Here is a 23,450-nt window from a genome sequence, read left to right on the forward strand (position 1 = left end):
CTTATTAAGTAGATATTGTTCGGGGCCCGCGATCTCAAACTAACATTATAGATTACATTGATCAAAATTCAAATGTGAAATTTAATCCACCTCAGTCGAGATGTATTTATTTTAGGATAAAATGTATAATTTACTTCAATGAAAAACCGCGATAATAGTTTGACATAAAGTCGTTTGCCCTTTGTCTTGAATCTCAATCTAAATTGGGTATGTTCTTGAAATGTAATTTTTCTTGATCAGTCCATTATGATGCTAATTTTATTTTTCTGTAAACTATAGGATGAGCCTTTTGTCGGGAGAGAATGGTTCATCTTCGTTCTGAATACTTCTGGTCTAAATAGTCCGAGTGAAGGATTGAATTACAGATATCACTCCTTACTTTATTCATCAAACTGTGCGACTGTGACTGATTGTTTTTCGATGGAATCGGCTGGTAAATGCCTCACAAATACCATTGACAATTTTGCATGTGTGGGAGGTGGAAAATATCTGGCAAAAAGACATATAGAACTGCAATGACGAGGAAATAAAGGATGTAATGCATGGAGGGAATTCTAAGTATATATGCATAAATGAATATGTGTATATATGCGTGCTTCCGTAAAAATATACCGAAGCACACGCTGAATTCGTGAGGAACCGATTTCTCGTGCATGCAGGCTGTGCCCCTAGTATATGTATATTTGGGCGAAAGGATTGGGGAAGGGGTTGAAGGATTTCTTGAAGTGCTGCTGCTACGGAAAAAGGTTTCCTTCCTTGGGAGAACGCAGTGGCGAGTGAGGGACGAGAGAGGACAAGAGGGAGGGGGCAGAGGAGACTGCGGGAGGATTTCTCCCTTGTTCCTCGGGAACCGAGCGACGATGGATTTTGATTTTTTCCTTCCGTGCTCCTCTGGCGGAATTTTTCAAACATCTCTCTCTCTCTCTCTTTCCCTCTATCCATCTCCTTCCCTCGTTCTTTTGAAGAGATTAGCGTCGGCGTTCCTTAAAGGCTTTGGGATGAAAAAATGGGATTTTTTTTCATTCCTCTCCTCGCCATCTTACCCCCTTCCTCTTCTTCCTTCACCCCGTTCCTCTCTCTCTCAATAGCCGTCGTTTGAGGAGGCCGGTCACGTGACGTTGCGCAGGAGCCGTGACGCGTCGTCCGCGGTGGATTGTTGCTCCGTGAGCCGTTGGTGGGAAGAGGAGGAGGCGGCAGTGTAGGGCCTGAGGAGGGAGTCTGGGGGTTTTTCGGGGCGATGTAGCCAAGAAGAGGAGTGAGGGTATTGGAAGGGGTAGGGGAGGGAACTGTCTGGCGGGTTGAGGGTTGGTTTTTCGAGGAGGAAGAGAGGGGGGGAGGGATTGTCGAGGGAAGAGCCGCAGAGGGAGAGGAGGTCCGGGCGGAAAGGGCGGCCAATTTGGGGGATCACATTCTTTGGGGAATTATTTTTTCATCCCATGTACGTAATATATAAAAGGATAACGCTTATACGCGACCACCCTGGTGCCCACGCACACACTGAAACACGCTCTCTCTCTCTCTCTCACACTCCCCCCTTCAATTCCGCATCCAGGACGTTCGCCGTGAGGACGTGACTTGGTCCTTTCACGGAAGGTTTTGCACCCCACGGTCACTCGTCGTTTTTGTGACCTGCGTGTTCTAGGGTACGAATTGTTATTAAGAATGCACAAGTACTTAGTCTTGCGGTTAAATTCCGTTCTATAAAATATTTTTATTTTGAATGTAGGTTTTTCTTTTTCTATGGGACTGGCGAAAGAAACCAGAGCGGTCTATTGACATTAATTCAAAAAGCTGCTTCGCTGTGAATCTTGTAATGTTTAAGTGTTTTTACCTTTCAAAACACCGGTACTAATAAGGTGATTAGTAAAATATGGTAATGGTTTGGTGCTGGCGTTCCACGATGTTCTGAGTTTGACAACGAATAAACATGACATCGAAAATTGTTGAAATGGTATTAGTAAACGATATGTTTGTCAGTGAGTAAAGTATCAAAAATAAGTAACGTAACATTATAAATACGAGTATACAGTACCAATGTCATTATTTAGTACTTCACATAATTAAACATTCAGGCTTCTTTTGTACTACCATATCATCTAGCATTTTGTTTTCTTTGTATACAACCTAATCGCTACGATGCAAGTAGATATTTTTGACGCATTTCGGGTAAAGATATTGAGCTATTTAGCTTTATGAATTGGTTTATGGGGCTCTTGCTTTACAATGAACGCCATCAACATTCTGGTGGGCCAAAAAGTTAGGTGAATATGCTTTGATGCATGAAAATAAATTACTGCGGGATATCTGCCATCCGATGAAAATAAAACTGAAAATGTAAAAATACAGCTGCACAAATATTTTTTGCTTGTGCTGAGAAATGAAAGTATTTGGTCGTTATTGGTAACTATCTATGCGCATAAAATTAATCCAAAAAATTATTATTTGATACGAATTTTTTAATTATTATCTCTGCCTATCTTTATTTAGAACTTCATGCATGTGTATTCTGCGTCAGTTTAGATAATACGAGGAAATCATTGCATAATACTTTTGTTCCTAAAATTAAAGTATATCGTACGTCACATATTATATTACTTTAAACTGACGCGAGTACATACTTTTGATATTTATCACTCGCAACCTCTGAGAAATAACGAGACTACTACAATGAAAACTGCCGGAGTTGTCAGATTGACTTATTTTGTCTCAAATGCCGTTCATTTTACGAAAGCGTGAAAACTCTTGGTGAGTTTTATTGCGATAATGCTTTTCGAAGTCAAGTCTTGGGGGGGGCGTAAAAGCCAAAAAACGAATCCACTCTTGTCAGCGACCACGTTAGTGGAATCTATTGCAAACACGTCTGCTTTCGGGAGAAATCTCCCTTCCCCCCACCCTCCGAAAGATACGCCGGATCATCCTTTGAAAGGTGTTGACCTTACCTCTCAGGTTAAGTGGATTGAGGATTATTCAAAAATCCTCCAAGGGATACACATATCTACTTTTCCACCTGTACATGGCGAGTCTAGGCTTAGAGAATACTTTGGGGGGCCGCGTGGGTAGGTGAGAGGTCGAGGTTCCGACACTCCTGTTTGTGTTTGCTGTGGGGGATATATCGAAGAGCTCCGGCAGAGAATGCGATTAGAGGAACCAATATGGCAACAAACCCTATCGCCTTAAAACTCCCGCCTTAGTCCAATTTAGTCTTAGAGAGAATACAGCCCCGGAACTGTGGGCGGCCGGAGTTAAAAGTAGGGCGGGCCAAATCCGATGGTTCACTTCACTCTGTGGACACAAAGATTCGGCTACGGACGGAGGGCGGTGCAGAGGGAGCAGGCGAAGACACGAAAATCAAGAGCATCGGAGTTAAGAGCGTAAAAGCCAAAAGCAAAGAGTGGAAGGGAGTGGAAGGGACAGAGCATAATGTAAGGTGAATCTTGAAAACATAAGTATGTAGTAAGGCCTCCTGTTGGGTTGCTTGTTTCAATATGCTTCCTATTTCTAAAGCCTTCTCGTTATGTTTTAATCGAGGAAAGTAAGGTTAAATATCCTCAATCAGTCAAATCGACAACATCGAATACAACACGCGAGTAATACCAAGTCCATATTTTAAGGAGATGGGTGAGGAAAGTTACATTTCCATCACAATTTAGTTGAAAGTGAGCAAAATTAATTGCCATCTTAGTAGCGCCTATTTCTCCCTTCCGTGAACACTGATAGCAGTCTTGTTTTTGTGATATTGATAGTTTTTGAGGTCCAAAACGTGCCACTGATATCGCCTCCGATTGACTAAGCGCTAAAGTCGAAATACTGTGAAAAATATTCCTCTCTTTAAAGTGCTCTTGACACATCTGACGGATATATTAAACTCAAATTTTTATGAAGTTATGCAATGAAGAGAAAAGTGGTATTCCTGCTACATTAGAAGCCCAAGAAACTACGGGAGATGCTGCAACAGTAAATTTTGACGGAGTAATCCGCTAATATACATTGCAATACAACAATTTCAAAGTGAAAAAATCATTCGCCTTAACCGGGAATCGAATCCGGATCCCAGGATGTCCGCTCTAGTGCTTTAACCAGTTAAGCTATCGAGGCGTCCTCTTACATTCTGAAATCTTGGATTGTTGGAGGATGCCTCGGTAGCTTAACTGGCTAAACTCTCGGGTGGACATCGAGGGATCCGGATTCGATTCCCGCTCTAGGCGAATAATTTTTACACTCCGAAATTGTTACCTCAGTAGTCGTTTCTCGTGGTGATCATTCTTATTTATCTGGCTTGAATTCCATATAAGTTCGTCACAAATCAAACCAGGCTGTTAAGAAGTATTGCTGTAGTATTATGCTTAATATTTTATCCTGCTGAACATTCTTTGACTAACGATTCACTCACGTAAACGCATGGATGAATCTTTCCCTCCAGCAAGAAGTTCCAGTGTGATATTTAAAAAAATCTGTATTCCACTCCGCTGGATTTCGTATGTATTTCTTTTATCATTTTTCACATTTATGCGTTTCCATTTATCCATTTTTTGTTTTCCGTTTTAAATTTTTTTCACAAAATGTATCCCGTGTGGGAAAGTGAACGGACAGGGCAATCTTTATGCCCCAACCTATGCAGAGGGGAGGTCGTCGCGATTGATAGGCACACTACATCAATTGCCTCGGTACAAAGTTTGATGGGATGAAAGGGGAGAGGTGAAGGGAGAGGACTCCCTTGCCGAAGGGACGACCGAGGAGTGAGGAAGCTGAGGACGATGGGAGGGTGGGGATAGTCGGACAGCTCTGGGTAGTCGAGAGAGAGAGGAGGAACGAGAGGGCTATGGAATGTGTTGGAAGCAGTAACATCGCGGCGGCGGCGGAAGAGGTTTTGAGGAGCCTCTCAGGGATCGGAGAGACTGATGGGTTACAAGGTTGGCATGGTAAAGGGTTGGCTCACGGAGATTTTATTTCTTTTCTCCTTTTTTTCGAAAAGGCTCAGGAAGTAGGATGGTATGGGGGAGATATGGGTGGAAAGGAAGGGAGGGCGAGTGAGAAATACGTAGATTACAGAGGGGTGGAGGGAAATAAGGGTTGGAAGAGAGAGAGAGAGAGAGAGTGGAGGAGGGATGAGTCAGGAGGGTAAACGTGAGGGTTGGCGGGAGAGAAAGAGAGAGATGGGGAGGAAGAGATGGAGAGAGACGGCATTTGGAATAGGGAGAGGGATTCGGACAGCCGCCGGCGGGACCAAAAGGAAGCCGATTCCATGTCTGGATTGACCTCGTGGATGGCGAGTTCCACTGCGTTTGATTTAATTCACTGACGACGTTTCGCCGACGCAGCAGTCGACTTCTCCATCTCTGCAAACGGATCGATGAAATGTAACTTGACGGAAGTAAGTCTCATCCTTTTCAGTCTTTGCCGTTCTCATGACAAAGGAGCAAGGCTCCGAGTGAATCATAGTAAAAGGATTTACACGAGCGAAAATTTGGTTTGAAGACGGAATGAGGGGAGGGAGGTTTGTTTCCATCTTATTTGAAATGCACGATGCAATTACAATAAATCCCGCTCCAAGAGAAACTCCATTTTCTTATTTTTACGATCATTCATTATTAGTCCACGAGACGAATTTTCTTCGTTTCTTTTAAGTCGCCTATTGGCAAAATTATTTAAATGCCTGTGGAAAATTATTACTATTAACGGCAGCATATCAGTGAAGGTAACTTTTGGATGAATTGAAAGACTAACCACTACTAAGCTGCAAGGCCTCACCTGACGCGATACAGCTTGGAATTCAACAATAAAATAAACTGCCTGAAATATTAAAATTAATTCAATGAAACCGTTGCGGCCGAGATACGCTAAGGAGCAATGCTGCATTTACTGATTGCTGAAATCACTAAAATTTTAAAGTGCACATTTGCATTTGCAAAGAAGACTTTCCTCAACATCTGTAGTTTTACTCGGACCCGGTATTTTAATGCCACTGATAACCGGACAAAATTTAATCTTTTAGGTTTAAATGAGTATCATTGAATGATAAATATGTAATGTGTTGAATATTAGTCACTACGTCGAGTGAAAAAATATGCGAAAGAAGAACTGAAGAGGACTGGAAAGGAAAGAGAGGCGCAAAATAGAGGCGAGGACACGTAGGTCCCGTGCGGTGGGAAAACGAGGCTGGCGCATGCCTGACGGACAATGCATACATTCCCAGGCTCTTTATTTACGTGTCCATATTTCATGCCGTCAATGGTGTGCTGCCGTGGAAGTGAACGAGTGGGTTCCTGCGGGAGTGCCGGCGGCGATCAGCGTTGAGGGCGTGCGATAAAAAAAGTGAGCAACCACGGGCGTCCGTCCTTAAACATCGTCCGGGGATCGCAAGTACGCTTCCAACGGCCGGCAGGAGGGATATTCGGTGCTAATCTCCTTGCGGTCTGACCGGTCACGCGCCCCCTCCTCCGCCTGACCCTCCGCCCGCCTGATGGCTGGCAAATAAATGCTCCGAGTCTCGCGCTCCTAAGAGGGTGTGTGCTTGAGAATAATGGCAGCAGTGTGGGTTAGCGACGGAGTGACACACCAGATAAGTTATTGTCGATCGAGGTAGGGGGTGATGCTTATCGCATTAATGTGGATGTCTTTAGGAACAAGTAATCTTGGCTAAAGTTAATTTTCTCCATCTTATTCAGGTTATCACGGTTTGGTCCATTCGAAATATGTGAAAATACTGTAATTGTGTAACTCTCCTCTCATCTGCTTCAAACAAAAGCAGACATAGACGTGTGAAATTCACTCGTTTAGTGTAGGGAAAAATCATTTCCACTCTGCTGTTTTCAGGTTCAGAGTACTTTACTGCACAACGGTCCCATTTCTTTTTGACATTTCAAATTCCATCAGTCGGCTATATTTGAAGAGTAATCGCAGAATTATTGAACTTATCAATTTAATATTAATCTCTATTGGATAATATATTAACGAAGTTAGATATTAATGATGATCGGAATGAAGACTATGTCATATAAGTATTAGTGCTGGAAGAGCGTGAGAGTTTCTTTTGGAGACGTCCCAATCCCTTTGGCCCGTGAATTTTCCATGAAGGGAATTACGTTCACTGCGATTACGTAAATGTAAGTCGAGTGTGATAATTAAGTAAGAACGACCCGCCAACATTCTTCACTTTATTATACCGATATATATGGAAAATAACCAGCTCTTCGGACCGAAGAAGTTTTCATGCTGAATTAATTTGACTCGCTTAGTAGCAATTAATCTTTCCGAATCCTCTTACCAAGACGGTAATCTGGGCATTTCATCCTTCCTTATTATAGTGCCACCACATATCTATATGAGATGGCAGAAAATTCTCCTCAGACGACACCAATCTACGTAGGGATTAAAGAGAAACGTTCGCTCTTTTCATAGATTTCTTTATTGTTCACCCATTCGGATTTCCGCATAGTTTCATTTAATAAAACCCTGCATCGAAAGCGCACCTACCTGTATGTCGGTATAGTTAAGTTCCATTATGTATGTAGTTGTTTGTCCAGCCGAAGGACAAAGAATTTTCAATCAAAGAAAGGGAAATCAAAAAATAGTAGCGTAGATTTTCCGTGATGAGATTATCAGGTTTAAACGGAAAAGGGCAGAATGCATGTGCGGAATATGGAATGGAGGAAGTCACGGGTGGAATGAAAATCGCCGTCGAAAAGCGCATTTAAAGAGCCCTTGGAGGGAATGATTGAAGAAGAGGGCACGGTGAGGTAGAGGAAAAATGGAAAGGTAGATTTGAGTCACGTAAATAAAAGGAGGAAGAAGAGGGGGAGAAAAATGAACGGTAGCGAAGATGGAGGAAAGGTGTTTGAGACTGGGGATTGGAATTGTGGGAACGACAGAGCACATCGGCGAAATAAGTGTTAAAAGGCGGTGGAATATACCGAACAGCAAAGTAAGCAATGAACATGGGTTAGAAATCTGTAGGTGGCAGGTGAAGGTGGAGGAAAAGCTAAGTACGGCTTAAATACCCTGAGTACGTGCGAGTATCTAAAAAAATCATCATGGAAGTCGGAATATTCGGTAATCATTTCAAGTAAAAGTTACGAATTATCCAAGGAAAAATTGACTGCAAAAATAGAAAATAGGTGCAATTTTAGTTTATTTTGTTTTTACGGTCCAGGAATTGGATATACAGGTACCTGTAATATTTAAAAAAAAGGCATTTCTTTATTTAACGGCGCGTGTTCCCCCTGGTTCAGATTTTATGCATATTTTTAAAATTTAAAATCGTAGGCAGAGTGACCCTCGTCAGACTTGCTGCCGACGAAAACATATAGGTGCCAGAAATTTTGTTGTTACCTTCATATTTCCCCCATATTCAAATTTTTAAACAATTACTTTTCCTGCATTTGACTGTGATCGAAGACAAACCTATATGACCTTTCATTTTCCCTTACACCAGCAAATATATATTTGCTTGTCAAATGCATGTCTTTTTTTAAGAAGTAACTTGAATTATTGTAAACTCAATGAATCATTTCATCGTTGGCCACGGTAGTGGCATTGATGTAAACTGGCTCATAGAATTTAAAAAATATCACAGAGTTATATTTACGTCTGTTTAAGCACTTTTTAAGATGGATTTAACCAGTTTATATCTTGTCATATTACTATTTGACACCTAGTCGTAATAATATAAATACTTTGTTAAGAAAGCAATTGTTGTTTTTGAGTATTCTCCGGGAATAAATGCCGCAAAATCGTTGATCTATCCTTGAAAACTTCACTAACACCGCAATCAGCCGTCTTAGTTGTAAAGGTCAAAGTTATTGCCAGCATGCCAATGGGTGGTTCAAATTCTCATACTGTTCTATATTTGGGTAATGATTGTATTTAATTTCAAATTCTCAGTTACAGCAGAGTTCTCGGTTACTTGGGAATAATGTTCAGAGAATCGGTATCACAAAGAAGGAGGGGATAGTGAAGGTGATTCCAGCAGGGAAAAGCTCGTAGGAAAAACAAAGAATATGGGATCGCGATATGAGCTGAAAGGGATGAAATTTCGTGGCAAAGAATATGTGGAAGGAAAGTGGCACGATAAAGTGAGAGAGTGGATGGTAGGCTGGGAATTACGTCCCAATTGAGCGGGATCGGAAGGTAATGGAGGGGTCGGGATTTGGAAGGAAACATGAGAGGATTGGGCAAGGAAAAAGGAGATAAGCGTGAGCTGAGAGGGAATGGTCGGTCAGGACACAAGGTGAGGAGACGTACGGAAAAGAAAATCTAGCTGAGATTCCATTCCCGGAGAGAAGTGCGCAGGGAGCGTTGGGGCAGGGTGTGGAGAGATTCCTCCGCGTGCCTCCGGGCTCCCGGCTTTCGGGAGGATTTCTCACGGGTGAGGCCGCGTGATCCCGTAGGAAAAGGGAGGGTGGGGACTAGAGAGCGCGGGGCTGTCGACACGGCGCCCCCATTAGTCTCTCTCCTTTCATTTTTCCCACCTTCACTTGCCTTTTCCAAATGTCCCTCTCGACCCAAATTCTGCCCGCCCGCATTGCGCTCCTACGCCCCCACCCCTCTCTCACGCTCCTGCGTGACGGGCGCGGGATTACTACTGTAGCCATGGAAAACAGCGAAAGCCCGGAGGAGGGTAACTCTTTTAGTCTTGGTAACCCCTTGAAGTCTGGGAAATTCGTCAAGTATCTGAAAAGTCAGAGAGAGTTGACTACTATATTCCTGTGCAAATAAACTGTTTTTAATGACCTAAAGTTTTAGGAAGCTCTGTAAATTGGTTATAAAGGCGCTCGTGGCCATCCAACTTGAATAACATTTCTGTTACTCTTGACTAAACTAGTGGTATTATTGTCTGCAATATACTCATTTCAGCGATTAGGGTACCACATATTCATTCATAAATAGTTATCTCCCATTAAATATTCACCTGAAGTTTTAAATTAGGCCGATTACGTCTATAAAAAATCAGAAATTTTTAAATTAGCAATCCTGCTTTTAGTGCTCGCTTCCTATGAGATTGTTATCAATTTTAACTTCCCTCATTTTTTCTTGCTAAAAATGTTTTTGGAATTAATTAGGTAATGAATGAAACGTTCCCAATTCGGAGCTCTTGTTTTCATTTTTCGCTCTCTACTCAGTTCGTTTTGCCCTATTTATTTCCTTATTAATTAATATTTATTAGTATTAATATGATTTTACATTATTTTTTAAATGATTTTGTCAAGTTCCAGCCATAATGAGTATTATTTTGACATAACACGGTAAAGTGCAGAATTGTGGTGAGATATCTTATAAATTGTATCATTTAATTGATAATAAGTAATTATCTATTCTATTTTTCCTTATGATTTCATCAATTTCCCTTTTAGATAAAGATAGCCTATTTTTATCATATATTCCATTGCTGATGTTAATGGTTTAATTTGGCTAAGGCTATTTGTATGATTACGGAATGGTGGATAATTGACCTTAGCTAGAAGTTATGCTTGAATGATAGATAAGAAAATGGATCAGCCTAAGCCTGATGGAAGTTGCCAAGAGAATTATTGGTCAAGACTTCTTATGTAAAGCCGAACATGGCATTTGAATAAATCCCCAACTAGCTCTCTTGCATTTGTCTAGGAATTATGTAGAAAAAACCGCCGTCAATGTGCATTGTCGCTGGACCCTAGGACTGGAAATACAAAACGTTTACCACCGTATAACTCCCATCTCCTACTACTCATCGTGTCTGATTCCACTCACAAAATCCCATGAAATGACTGAATCAGTATTGCACAAACTGGGAAGCATAACAACTTCGCAGCGAGTACTAATTGTCGATGTTGTATTGTACTGTTACAGTGATCGCAGGAGAAAAAACGTCGTCCTTTCATGTTTGGAGATCATTTTCAGGCTTTAGATGGTAAAACAGATTTATTTTCTGGGGAAATGTGACAGGAAAGTTACATGAACACGCACGCCTGGCTTTAGTTCACATTTCAGTGATATGTTTTAGGGAATGGCAATGAAATATATCTTTATCTTTAAAATCATACAAAATGAGTTTCTGTATTCTTAGAATTCGAATTTAGTGGCTTAGGATAAAAACATGTTAAAAACCCTCATCCCACTCTCCCTTAATGACGAAAAGCTATTAATTATAGTTTTTCATGGTTTTCCATATATAAACATTATTGGCGTCCGAGTCACAATAATTGTATTTCTGGCATTATCTTTTTTAGAACTCCTGCACATTAAGAGATGAATAAATGACCGTAAAACAATTTCTCCTCTTATCGTTCCCAAATGGTTTATGACACTTTGTCGTAGAATTAATAGTGAAGGTTTCCCGTCGAGATTTTCGCAAGTGTTAAGGCTCCATTAAGTCACTAAGTACTTCAACGGTCATCAACAGGAAAGTGTGCGTGGAAAGTATCCCTTTGTCCTCGAGGATAAAGATCCGGAAAGAGGTATGGAATTAAAGGTTTCATTCTCTTTCAACCCTCGATTTTCCTTCCTAGAGGTGATAAAAAAAAGTGCAGTAAATATGTTGATCCCTTTTTATTTTTATTTTCTCCCTTTTTTTCCTTTTAATTTATTTCTACGCCTTCATTCCCGATAAGAAAACAATTCACGCTCTTTCTCCTGCCTACACGGGGGGAGGAAAAACACCTCCGTGGGTCCTGCGCTCTGCTCCTCTTTCGTCTCTCAACTCTGCACAGATCCTTCCTTCCTCTTCCTCCTCGCCCCCCCTCCTGATTTTCCTTACCTCTCAACGGAAGGGTGGGGAAGTGGGTTTTCTGGGAGAGGGAGTGAGAGGGTCGATCCTTAGATCCATATTGTACACGCGTGACTTTCCATACATTTCGTATCTCCTTTCATTTTTTTTATGTAAGCCGTCGCTAAGAAGGGATCGCACGCAGCTTTCTCTTCTCCCCTCCCCATCCTTCTCTCTCTCTATTTCTCTTTCGCTCACTACCATCATTCATTCCTCCTTCTCCTCCCACATTCTCTCTCTCACTTACACTCTTGCCCTCTTCTCCGGCTCGAATCCCTTGCCTCCCCCGACCCCGTCCTTTGTCGAGTGTCTTCTGCGTTTCTTCGGTTTCTATAAGCCGTCACCAATTCTTTCGTACTCCAATCACTTGTCTTTTTTCATAGGGTACCAGCTTTTTTAAATGAATGAATACGCTTACTAAATTTTTTTGTTGTACAGATAAGAAAAATGATCGTAATACCTATTCTAAAAGAGGGCAGCATTAGACTTACAGGGAAACGCCTAAGGATTATACATTAGACGCTTATATCTGCGACTTAGTTTGAAAAAATCATGTTAAGGTGTACTTATACAGTTTTCGTTATGGTTCAATATCAACCAAACAAGAGGTAATGATTCGTTCGGATTCAATGAAGTACACATGGCAATATTTCTGGTAAAAAATATTATTTCTACTTATTAAATGAAGAATGCGATGAATATTTCCATTGTCCTTTATTCACGTACAACCAGTTTCAACGCTCAAGCGTCATCATCATTGTATTCTTCATTTAATTAAAATGAATTTCCACAAAGTTGAGCCGGGAACAATTGAATATTATTTCTACCATTAATATTGCTAGCTGACCGGAAAGTGCTCAGTCAAACTTTTATATTACTTCTTTGTAATGTTTTCAGTTATAGTAGCCATGTAGAGCATGAAAAAACATAAAAATGCTTATCTCCCGATTTAAAAAATGCGTAACACATTTTGGTACATGCGATGCATAAAGATATTAATACCCACGTATCCATCACTCCACGTATCAATGGAGGTTAAATTGGCTCGCATCAGCATTATTACAGCAATATTTAGGGTATAGCTCTTCCATGTTTAAGTGAATTGAAAGTAGGTTAATATGAAAATTCCCGCAGCTTCCCTATTCTTTCGAGTATTGCACAATATCTATTTCTCCTTGCTCCATCTCATTCACTTTTATGCTCCTCCCGTTTATATGTTCTTAGATGCCTCCTCTCCGCCAGTGTCTCTCCCTCATCTTCTTGTCTCAGTCCTTTCCACCGACGCACCTGACCTCACTTGACCATGCGGACCAGCAAAGCTATGTGAACATTCCGATCGGACAAAGAACACCCAATCCTCTGCCCCTCCTTATTTACCCCGTGTTACCCACTTTGGGGCTTCCCTAAGCTTCTTTGGTTTCCTCTAACATCCAGAAGAGCCGCAAATCCGCTCTCTTTGCATTACTCTCGCCATATGTTCTCTATCTCTCTGACCCTCTTCAAGGGTCCACCACTGCCATAATTCTCCTTATGATTTTTTACCGAACAGTTGACATCTTTATCCAATTTATCTTCCTGCTCCTTATCCCTCTGTTCCCTCTTCCACCCCCCTGTCATTGCATTTTTTTCTATCACCATAAAGTTGTCTTGCGTGCATCGATCTCAAATGAGATTTCTGGACCCCTGAGAAAAATTTATCTTTCATACAGATATCATGGTGTTGTTTTCCTCAGAGTTAAGGAAAAGTTTGAATTTAAAAAATGAGTTGTAATTTTTTTTCCAATTTTAATTTGGTGGGAAGATGTTCCAAACATAGTTTCAAGTTGTACTTTCCCGTCGCATGCATTTTTGTAAATTCAAGTCTCTTAAATTTCTGATATTCATATATTTATATTTCCGTTAAGCTTCGAAGAATTTTCATATTCACCTCTTCGCTTTAATGAGCGTACTACAACAGCTGTAACCTGTAATGGCAGCAGCCAATTCTCTGATTATATTCCGCGGGTAAATAGTCCTAAAATATGGCATTCAATGAATTGATTAAGTCTGAAGTAAGTGTATGGAAAGTCATTTACACGATTGCGTCATTAACTTTATTTGATCTTTGCACTGCAGTATATCTTCCGCCTGAACGCCACGAACGTTGAGAAGTCATGCCTTACATTCTACAAAATACAGCTTGTACTATTCTTGTCGTTTTTGGATCATATTAATCCTCTCTGTTTTCCACTCGCCTTAATGTAAATGGAGACTTACTATAAATAATTTTAATTTTTGGAACATATTTCCCGGGGCATTGCAGTGTTCTCCTTACTTCGAATTCTGTCGTATTGCAGCGAAAACCCGTTCTGAGAAGTTTAGGATTGGGAGAAGGGCGTTTTTGGAAATGGCCCCGAAGAGTGATGGGCTGGAGGTGGGAAAGTGATCGAATCATGGCAAGCGAAGGATTGCCCTCACCATTTCTCTCTTTCTCTTTCTCTCTACCTCCTTTTCTCTTTTCTCCCCTCCAGCGGTTGGGAAGAAAATTGGGAACAGTCTCGGGCGAAGAACAGGCGCGAAGGAAGAAAAGGTTAGTTTGAGCCTTTTGAGACAAAAACGGCGCCGAAAGGAAGGCCCCCGAGCGCTTATTTTCTTCTCTCTGCCCCCAAGTTTCGGTATGCGTGCGAATGCGGGCGGTAGAAGTTGTTGGTCTGTGAGTGTGTGTGGAGGGGGGGGGGGAGAGGTCGAGGGTTTTGTGCGAGAAGGGGAAGGCGTCTCGTGGAAAGGTAGAAAGTTGTCTCTCGTACTAGATTGCGGTTTTTAAGAGTGACGGTGGCAATTTATGTCTTAGCGTCGTGGAAAATGATAGCCGTCCCCGTTACGCGGGGTAGCCTTTTCGGGGATTTTCCGGTGTAATTTGTCCACGTCATGTTTCGTCCTCAGTTATTCCTGTAAATATATCATCCCATCGAGATTCTCAAATGTGACCTCGGAAGGAATGTCTTATAAAACACTACTAAAAGATTTTTATTCTGTCATGCGTGCGTCTCAAATATAGCAGTAGTATAAAAGGGGTAATTGATAAGCCAATATTGTATCATGGTTTTCAGCGTAGACCGACCCTTAGTATAAGTTCCTGGTACTTATCTCGGTTAAGTGAACTTAATGAAATAGTTGAACTTGAAAAACTAAGCTGCAACTTTGTTAATTCCATTTAATGGAACAAAGTTGCAAATTTTTCTTTCCGTAATTGATAAGTTCTACAAAGTCAATCCTGAAATCACCAATTTTATTTTTCAAAACTATGCGCATCATGGTAATGAGGCCTGTTTATTTAGCTGTTTATGACATACTAAGCGATAAGTAGGTAATATTTCTGGTTAAAGCAATGTGAATCCTGACATTTATGGCAAAACATATAATATAAAATAAATATTCGATGGACATAGTATACCTAAGTTTCAATAATGCCCTAATTATCTATCTATCCGCTATTCATCTAAAATTGTTCACAGAATCAGGCGGGGCCTTGAAAATAACTTCGGGGAACTCGTTCCATTCATTAATTCCGCGATATAAGGAGTGTTTGAGTATCTCCGTTTTCTGTGGCCTATATTTCATTTTGAAACTATGATCGTTCCTTTCTATGAAATTGAGCCTTTGTGTGCCTTTAAATATCTTCTATTCATCATTAATTATTTAAATACCATGAAATATAGTACTCACTGAAGTAATGAAATATTTATGTTTGACCCCAAATATTCGTAGCTACTAGGAATCGGTGAAGAAAAACTCAGAAGTGGACTCTCGTGTTCATTTTTATGGACAGATTCTGTTTTATGAGGGTCCTTCACTTTCCTGCATCTTCTTTCAAAGAACGACCACCCAAGAATTGGGGCCTTTCATAGATGGCCCCATCTACTAGATAAAAATATTTGAAACTATATATTAGGAATTATTTAAAAACCTTTAACTTATTAACCCTGTTACCATATTGACAGTTTGTTTAGAGAAGTGGGAAATGATAAAAAATAAGGTAAATAACGGGAACTGAACTTATCCCGTTCAGAAATAGAAGCCCTAAAAGCGAAGAATAACGGAAAAAAATATGTTTAGATTTCTTATGAGACTGTATTTGAATGTATTTTTCGGGGAGAAAAGACTTCGTAGCCTCTTTCAAATGGATAGAATATAGCGATGCACCAGATGTCCTGGTTGGGTGAACGGTAAAGGGTTTCTACGAAGTAGTTCTAGACGGTTTTACTAACCAGACGTCTCAAGTGCTTACTGAGGTTATTCTGAGGTCATTGGATTTCTATGGAGACCTCCTCCTCTATGGAGACTTCTATGAGGAAAGGTTACTCCGGAATCCTTTTGAGCGACGCTTCAAATACTCTTCAGTGGATTACAACCTTCTCCATTCATTTTTCACTCGAAAATGAATCTTAAGTAATGCATGGAAATGCTCTGAAGTCCAGGGTGCTGTAATGCGCTGGGATGGCTTCTCGATTTTATTCGTAATCTTTGCCCATTCTCTACCACTGTTGAATTGAAGCAGTTTGATTAAATTTTGACGAACTTTTATCTGAATATTCGGGGAAGTAGTTCTTCAATTATTTTCACGTTTGCATTCTGATTTATGGCGGAATCGAAATACGCAGGAAGGGTATGATCGTCTTTAGTTTTTTTGCGTTCTCTTAAATCCATCTAAAACGTGCAGTGCAGTGTTTTGGATGCCATCTGCAATCATCTGGGGTCTACAATACCCTCTTCCTCAACATTCATAACCACTGAAACTACTCCAACTCTGAGCATAATTAGGTGTTTCTTAGCATTGCACATTTATGCAACACATGGCAAACTGTTGAATGTTTTTCTTGAAAACTCTAAAGATTGATTTGCTGTGCAATTAATATCCCAGTTTTTGGTTAAATATTTTAACACCTCTCTCGTAAATATGAATGATTGAGTGTATCGAATTGATCGTAATTTTTGATGCTCAATTAATGAAGTAACGTTGAAAAACAAAATAATTTTGTTTCATTGGGAGTGGATTGATTAAACGGGGAAAGTGTATTCTAATATTTAAATATGATGGTTCAAGAACTAATAGCTACAATTTTGCGCGGTAAGCCATTGGGGATTTCCAACGAAAAACGCGGTAGCTATTTTTTCTTTGCTTTAAATATTAGAGTATTGACACGTGACTTCCTTCACCTAAAATGTCCATCTCGGCCGTAAAGAACTTTCATTTATTGCATTGGTAGGTAAAAAGAGAATATATTCCGCTGATTATGATATTGCTATTGATATTAATATGATGTAGTAACCCTTGCTATTGGTTATTTCAATTTATTATTTCATAAACGTACTGTGAGCTACAGGAAACAAGGAGGTAAAAGTGCCAAAAGGTACTTATTCTCGCTAGATAAACGCCAGGTAAAAACTCATTTACCTTAATAAAATAGGAAACCAATAGGAAATTGTATCTTCTACGAATATTTTTAGGAAAATATTATTCATACAATGCATCATAACATATTATCTCGATTTTCAGCTATTTCATGACATGGCTTCTCATACGATTTCTTGAGAGCATATATGGCCAAAATATTTTCATATGCCCATAAAAATGTCAACACCTTTAATAAAGTAAGAATACTGTAGATGGAAGCGTAAAGTGTTATCTATCGTAAAAAACGGTTTTAACAGGTATTAAGTTAACTTTTAATAACTCAATTCCTTCAGTTTGACCTACCACTTTGAGAAATTATTCAAATAAATTCTTGCACACTGCACCAATTACTCTTCTCTCGTGTCTCAAAATTTGTAATGAATTATTAAGTGTAAAAACATGAACTTGGGTTTTTGGTTTTATTCTTTATTCGCAAGTTTATAGACCTCCCTTAAGGTTATAAATCCATACCGCTTGCACAACTTCAGAGTGTAAAAATCATTCGCCTTGACTGGGATTTGGACCCGCATCCCTCGATGTCCGGTCGAGTGCTCCAGCCAGTTAGGCTACCGAAACGTCCAATTTCACGCCGAATCCTGGTCAAGGCGAATGATTTTTGCACTCTGAAATTGTTGAATTGTTATGCACATTTAGTGGATGACTCCGTTAAAATCTACTGCCGCGGCATTTACCGCAGTTTCTTGGAATTCATACCTCCTTTAAACCGTGACGCAAATGTAAGAACTGCAGGCAAGGGGAAATTCGAAAATAGCATTTTTTCGAGTTATACCATTTTTGAAATATTCCCGTCCCATTTATCTAATGTGAGATATTAATCTAGATTTTTTCAGCTTTACAGTGTTCTATTACCCAATTATGCAAGTTACATTGTTCTCTATTTTTACTTTGGTCCCAATATAACATTATTATATCTTAACTTAATTATTTGTGTTGCTTCAAATGTTTTCTTCGACGGAAGTTCGTTAAATTATTAAAATTTAACGTATTTTCATAAAACTTCTATATTTATGGAATTTTAGTAATCTGCATGAGAAGGATAATAATCATGCATCTGTCTTAGAATCTGTTTATTTTATTTCCAAATATCGCACTGATTATTTAACTTGATGCAGCATAAAATTGTGAATGTGTTTCAAGTAAAATCTGCATGCATTTCTCAATTCGCTGTAATTTTTTCGTTCGTAATACTCTCACGTGAGGCATTACTGTATTATTTTAAACGAGAAACCTCCACGTGAATTCTTGCTGCTGAAGTCATACTGATAATAGGAATAAGGTTATGAATGTTTCCCAACCGTCGTGTTCTAGCTTCACCTTCCCATCTCGAATACAACGCGCGGATCGCCCGTCAGATGATGTACGATTCTTACTTCTTCTCTCACCCCCGTTTTCTTCTCTCCCGCAGGCGTATGAGCAACAACCGACTTCGCCACCTGCCCGACATGCTCTTCGCGAACATGCCGAACCTCCACAGGCTGTAAGTACACTCGACCTTTTTCTACTCATATATCTACCCTCTATTCATCATTGGGTACTATTGAAGGTGCTGTTGTTCCTGAAGGCATCTGCGCCGTAGCTTATCTCCTCTTCTGCGATGCGGCGATAGTTATTTTTTATTGCCCTCGCCCGAGCTTCCTAGACATGCAACGAAGATGATATAAAACCTACAAAGATCATGCAGTAGGAAGGTTTAGTTTCGTTTGGAAATAAAATGTCAAAACGTAACTCCCGACGGAAACCGTGGGGGTAGTTCTGCAAGAAATATCTTCATTCTAGGAGGAGTAAGCAGAATTCCTTGCTTTCGGAAGGTAGTCTCCTTGGGAGTAAGATTCTCTTGGGAATCTAGCGTAACTTGTGGAAGATGAGGAATGCGTATTGGCAACTTCGGTGATTTTTAAGATTGTTTACTTTATCGGTAATTACAGCATACCAATTGGTGCCACTGTGTAATGGATAGCCATTTGGTTGATTGGGGTTTGAATCGTCGATTGTTTTACTGGCAATGTTTAGCCATACAAACCGAAGGGAAAAGTTTCATTCCCTAGCTCTTTGATGGGCAATCGTTATGAGGAAGAAGAAAGGGATAGGCATTTCGAAGGGCGTATTTTATTTGAGTTTTTATAACGAAGGGCGGTTTGAGGTCGAACTTAATGGGAGCAAAACAAGTGAACGACTTTGAGGTTTTTTTATGCTTTTTGGAATCGAGATTCCATTACGAGCGAGCAATCAGGGGTGAAAAAAAAAAGATTCGGTTGGGTATGAAAACTTTTGATGGCGGTCGTATATATTAAGAGGTGGTCTGCTCTTCGTGATCCAGAAAAACTTTCCAGGGATTGGGGACGTTAACATCGTTACCGGCGGGTTACGTCGTTCCTTTTTTCCTCTGTGCTTAAAAACTTCGCAGAAGTTAATGCGTACATCATCAGGATAGCGCACAAAGAACTATAAATTAATTCATGAGAAGTTTACGAATCGATCCGTCGAAACTTTTGGGATATTGATGCCAATAATATCTTCCAATTCCGGTTGAAAGTTTCAAAAAAAGCTATTTTATTCTTAATATCTGTTTATCTGGTATTCTTTTATGTAAAAAGACTTTTTCGATGATTAACCTAAGATTGTAGGTTTGAATCTTTGCTTTAAAAAATTCTGTTTATTTTATTTCTTCATGAATGAGCGTTCTTAACAGAAAGTGTAGTTTTTTACCCATACGTCATAAGACTTTTCAAATAGAAATGCTCCTTTTCCTGTGTATCACAATAAGGTCCCCTCAATCTCCACTTAGGAGACCATCGGGGTTCTATATTTATATGTACTCTCTGGCGTTTTATTTTAGCTCAGCGTTCCGATCAGCCCGCGCATAATTCCCAATTCGTCTTAATTTTAGTGACGTTAATGAACACCTTTATATGAGAAGACACTGAATTGAATTTTAATTTCCATCCCTCTCATTTCCGTTCGCTACCATTTTTCATCCTCACATATCGTTCTTCCTTCCGGCGAGTCACCGTGAGGAGTCCCCTGTTTTCTTCCTCCTTTGACGCACTCCCCTTATTCGATTACCTGTTTCCTTCTTTCCTTGTCGTCGCATTCTCGGTACCAACTCCACCCCTGCTCCTTTCTCGATGTTCCACCTTCCCCAGCATCCCACTTCCTCTTTTCCATCTCTTCCCACCTTCCCACCCTTGTCTCAACTCCCGGGGGAGTCGTTCTGTCACCGATGGCTGCTTTATCGCCGTTCAGTGCACTCGCCACACTCACACCCTCCGCTCCATCGAAGGGAGGGAAGGACATCTACTCCTACGCCACTTCCCTCGCGGCCTCAGCAGCAGCCTGCTTGCCATGGAGGAGTGGTGGACGTTGTAAGAAGCCGGGGACGGGCGTGACACGTACTCGGGGGAGAGGCGGATCGTGTGCGGGAGAGTGGGTTCTGTGTGTGTGTTTGGGCCGGAGGAGTAGGAGGTCGGGAAGAGAGGGCGGTCCCTCCGGCGTGGTGTGCTTTAATGGCGCTGCGGCCGAGGGGGAGGCCGGAGGTGTGAGCACCGACGACGAGATGAGGCAAGGAGCGCGAAAGACTATGTCCCATCCATCTTTAACGGGGGTGTTAGAAGTCAGGCCTCCCCTGTTTTTCCGTCCCCACGACCCCCCCTCCTACCCGTTGTTATCTCCCCCACCACTGGTTTCCCAACGACCCCATCTCATACCTGAAGCATTCTTCTCCCACCCATTTCATTCCCTCCCTATTTCGTCATAATAATACCCAGCGCTTCCTTGACTTACCTCCTTTGGTCGTCTATTCGTCCTTCCTCATTTTTTGCTCTTTAATGCCATTGATAAATCGCAGCTTTATTTTTTATCTGTTTCAAAGTAAAAAGAGGCAGTTGTGCACAATGAGTAACATCCATATGATATTTTCTCTTGATGGAGAATCTGTGAAATAATATTCAAATATTGATATCGATCTTAATTTTCATAAAACTCATTGAAATCGCGCAGGCAAGTCTTTGATGAGCTCTATCACTCCCTTATTCTAATTAAAGTATCAGGGAGCTTTTAAAATATCCATGGAAACATGAAATCTTTTTAGAATAAAATTCCTGTCACAGATGAGAGGATTCTTGATCACTTCAGAGGATAACGAGGATTTACGGTGCTGAATTGAAGGAATCTTAATTAAAATAAATATATCAGGTTCTCATAACAATAATATTATTTCAGTCTCCTAGCACTTTAGTATAGATGTAACGACAATATCATATTCATGTTTGCAGAAAAAATTCGTTGGGATTTTTGCTACATAAGTTGCAAAGCAGAATGTGATTTATCAATACATATGATTTTGAATGTCAGAGTTTATGCTAGTGTATGTGTGTGTGTACACACACACACACATACATATATATATATATATATACATTATATATATACATATATATATATATATATATATATATATATATATATGTGTGTGTGTGTGTATATATATATGTGTATATATATATATATATATGTATATATATACATGTGTATATATATATATATATATATATATATATATATGTATATATATATATATGTATATATGTATATTCTACAGAATGGCTAATAAGAATAAATACAAAGGAAATAAAGGAAAAGTAGCGTTTCATATGGCCATGACGTTGAATATTATGGCTGAAAGTGAAGGAGAAAGTGGAAAATCAAATGGTATGTGAAAATATATTCGAACAATAAGCGCATAATAGGTAGACACAAACGTAAGAAGAAAGGGAAAGGTCGGCTAAATGGTTTGGAAGGAAAGGCGATACGTATAACATTTCGTGGAAAAGGAGAACAACTCTTCTACGTCTGAATGAATTCTGGGTGTATTACTTTATTTTTTCTTGTATCGCAACTCTGGGGTTTCAAATTGCATTACATTCATATTTACTTCCAGCAAAAATCGATTTTCCTTAGAATAAATTTGATGTCCTAAATGTGACCATTTTATCTGAGTGAAATAAATAGCAAATCTTCTTGTCTCGAAGAGTCCATGAAGATATTCCGCAAAAGGCCTAATGACCGAGCGGTGTTGTTCGTAGATAACGGCGTGTAGTTATCTAAAACAATTGTTTAATTTACAGCTATCACACTAAGGAATGTTTCTTTATTATAGATTTTGGGGAGTAACCAAAAATTATTTCATATTCACAACTTGAACCAAGCAGTCCTCCCATTAGTATTTGTATTTATGTAAATTTCTCTTTGCTAAATTAATCCTTGATACTCACTCTTATGCTGTCACATTTTTAAATAATCTCTGAAATCAATGATTCACGACTACCGTAAACATTTAAAAGATAAAACTCTTTTTTTCCCATAAAATTTCTATTTCCACGATTTTTTCAGCTTTGATTGGCGCTCTTTCATTGCCTTTCTAATTGTTTTGAAATGATTAAGTATTTCAAATGAGTGACCTTGCGATTTTTATGATCCTGGTTATTATCGTCGTTGTATTTTGATTCAAAACATTTTAAAATACCCATTTATCATGTGATTCTTCATCAAAGTTCACGGCTTTCTGCATCGTAGATATGAGAGAGAGAGAAAAAACATTAAGAGAGACTTCCAGCAGAAATATTTGGGAAATACATCTTAAGAACATTGACATTTCACACTTGACCATAATTCCTTCCTGCGGAGGTGGAAACACCATTCTCTTTAAATTACGGTTGTTTTTGCTGCCAGGGGAATTGTCACAACAAAAATAAAATATGCAGAACTCTTCAATTCTCACCTGGCTCCCACTGTTTTTGCGGGCGAGCCCCTTTAGCCCATTCAAAATGATTATGGATACATTTTAAGGGGACAATCGCGATATCAGTAGATTTAAAGTCTTTCCAGTCAAATTTGATAGCCTTGGGAATCCCTTCTCCAATGTTCACTCAAAGCTACCGGCTTCTGTAAGGTGCGAGTCCTTCTCCCAAAAATATCGCATTTTGAATCAAAGAAATTCCTACCCAGCCTTTCGCATTCCCGTCTCTATCTTCTTGGTCGTAGTGATCCTTTCTTCGTCACGTGACCCACAGCCGAAGATAGATTGTTTCCTGCCAGGGGGAAGGAAGAGGTGGGGAGTAGGAGGAGGAAGGTGAGTTTTCGGGTAGGTTGGCGTAGTAGGCTGGCATCGTGTGGATGTCAGATGCTCCTGCGGGGCGGCAGGACGGTGAGTGAAAGAACAAAATAAAAACGAGTGTGGGGAGAGGTAGGAGTGAGTGG

General features: G+C 40.0%; 1 protein-coding gene across 2 annotated transcripts in view; it reads left to right on the plus strand.

Annotated features, from left to right (window-relative positions):
* The window catches only part of sli (slit guidance ligand), a 587,738-nt gene that overhangs the window by 196,147 nt on the left and 368,141 nt on the right, over nucleotides 1–23,450 (plus strand). For both annotated transcript variants that reach the window (XM_071591752.1, XM_071591753.1), the window contains exon 4: nucleotides 18,601–18,672. In XM_071591752.1, the coding sequence (XP_071447853.1) occupies nucleotides 18,601–18,672 (72 nt within the window). The remainder of the gene's footprint in view (nucleotides 1–18,600; nucleotides 18,673–23,450) is intronic.

This window comes from Hetaerina americana, unplaced genomic scaffold (genome assembly GCF_022747635.1).
Source record: "Hetaerina americana unplaced genomic scaffold, ioHetAmer1.1.p SCAF_5, whole genome shotgun sequence".
Lineage (NCBI taxonomy): Eukaryota > Metazoa > Arthropoda > Insecta > Odonata > Calopterygidae > Hetaerina > Hetaerina americana.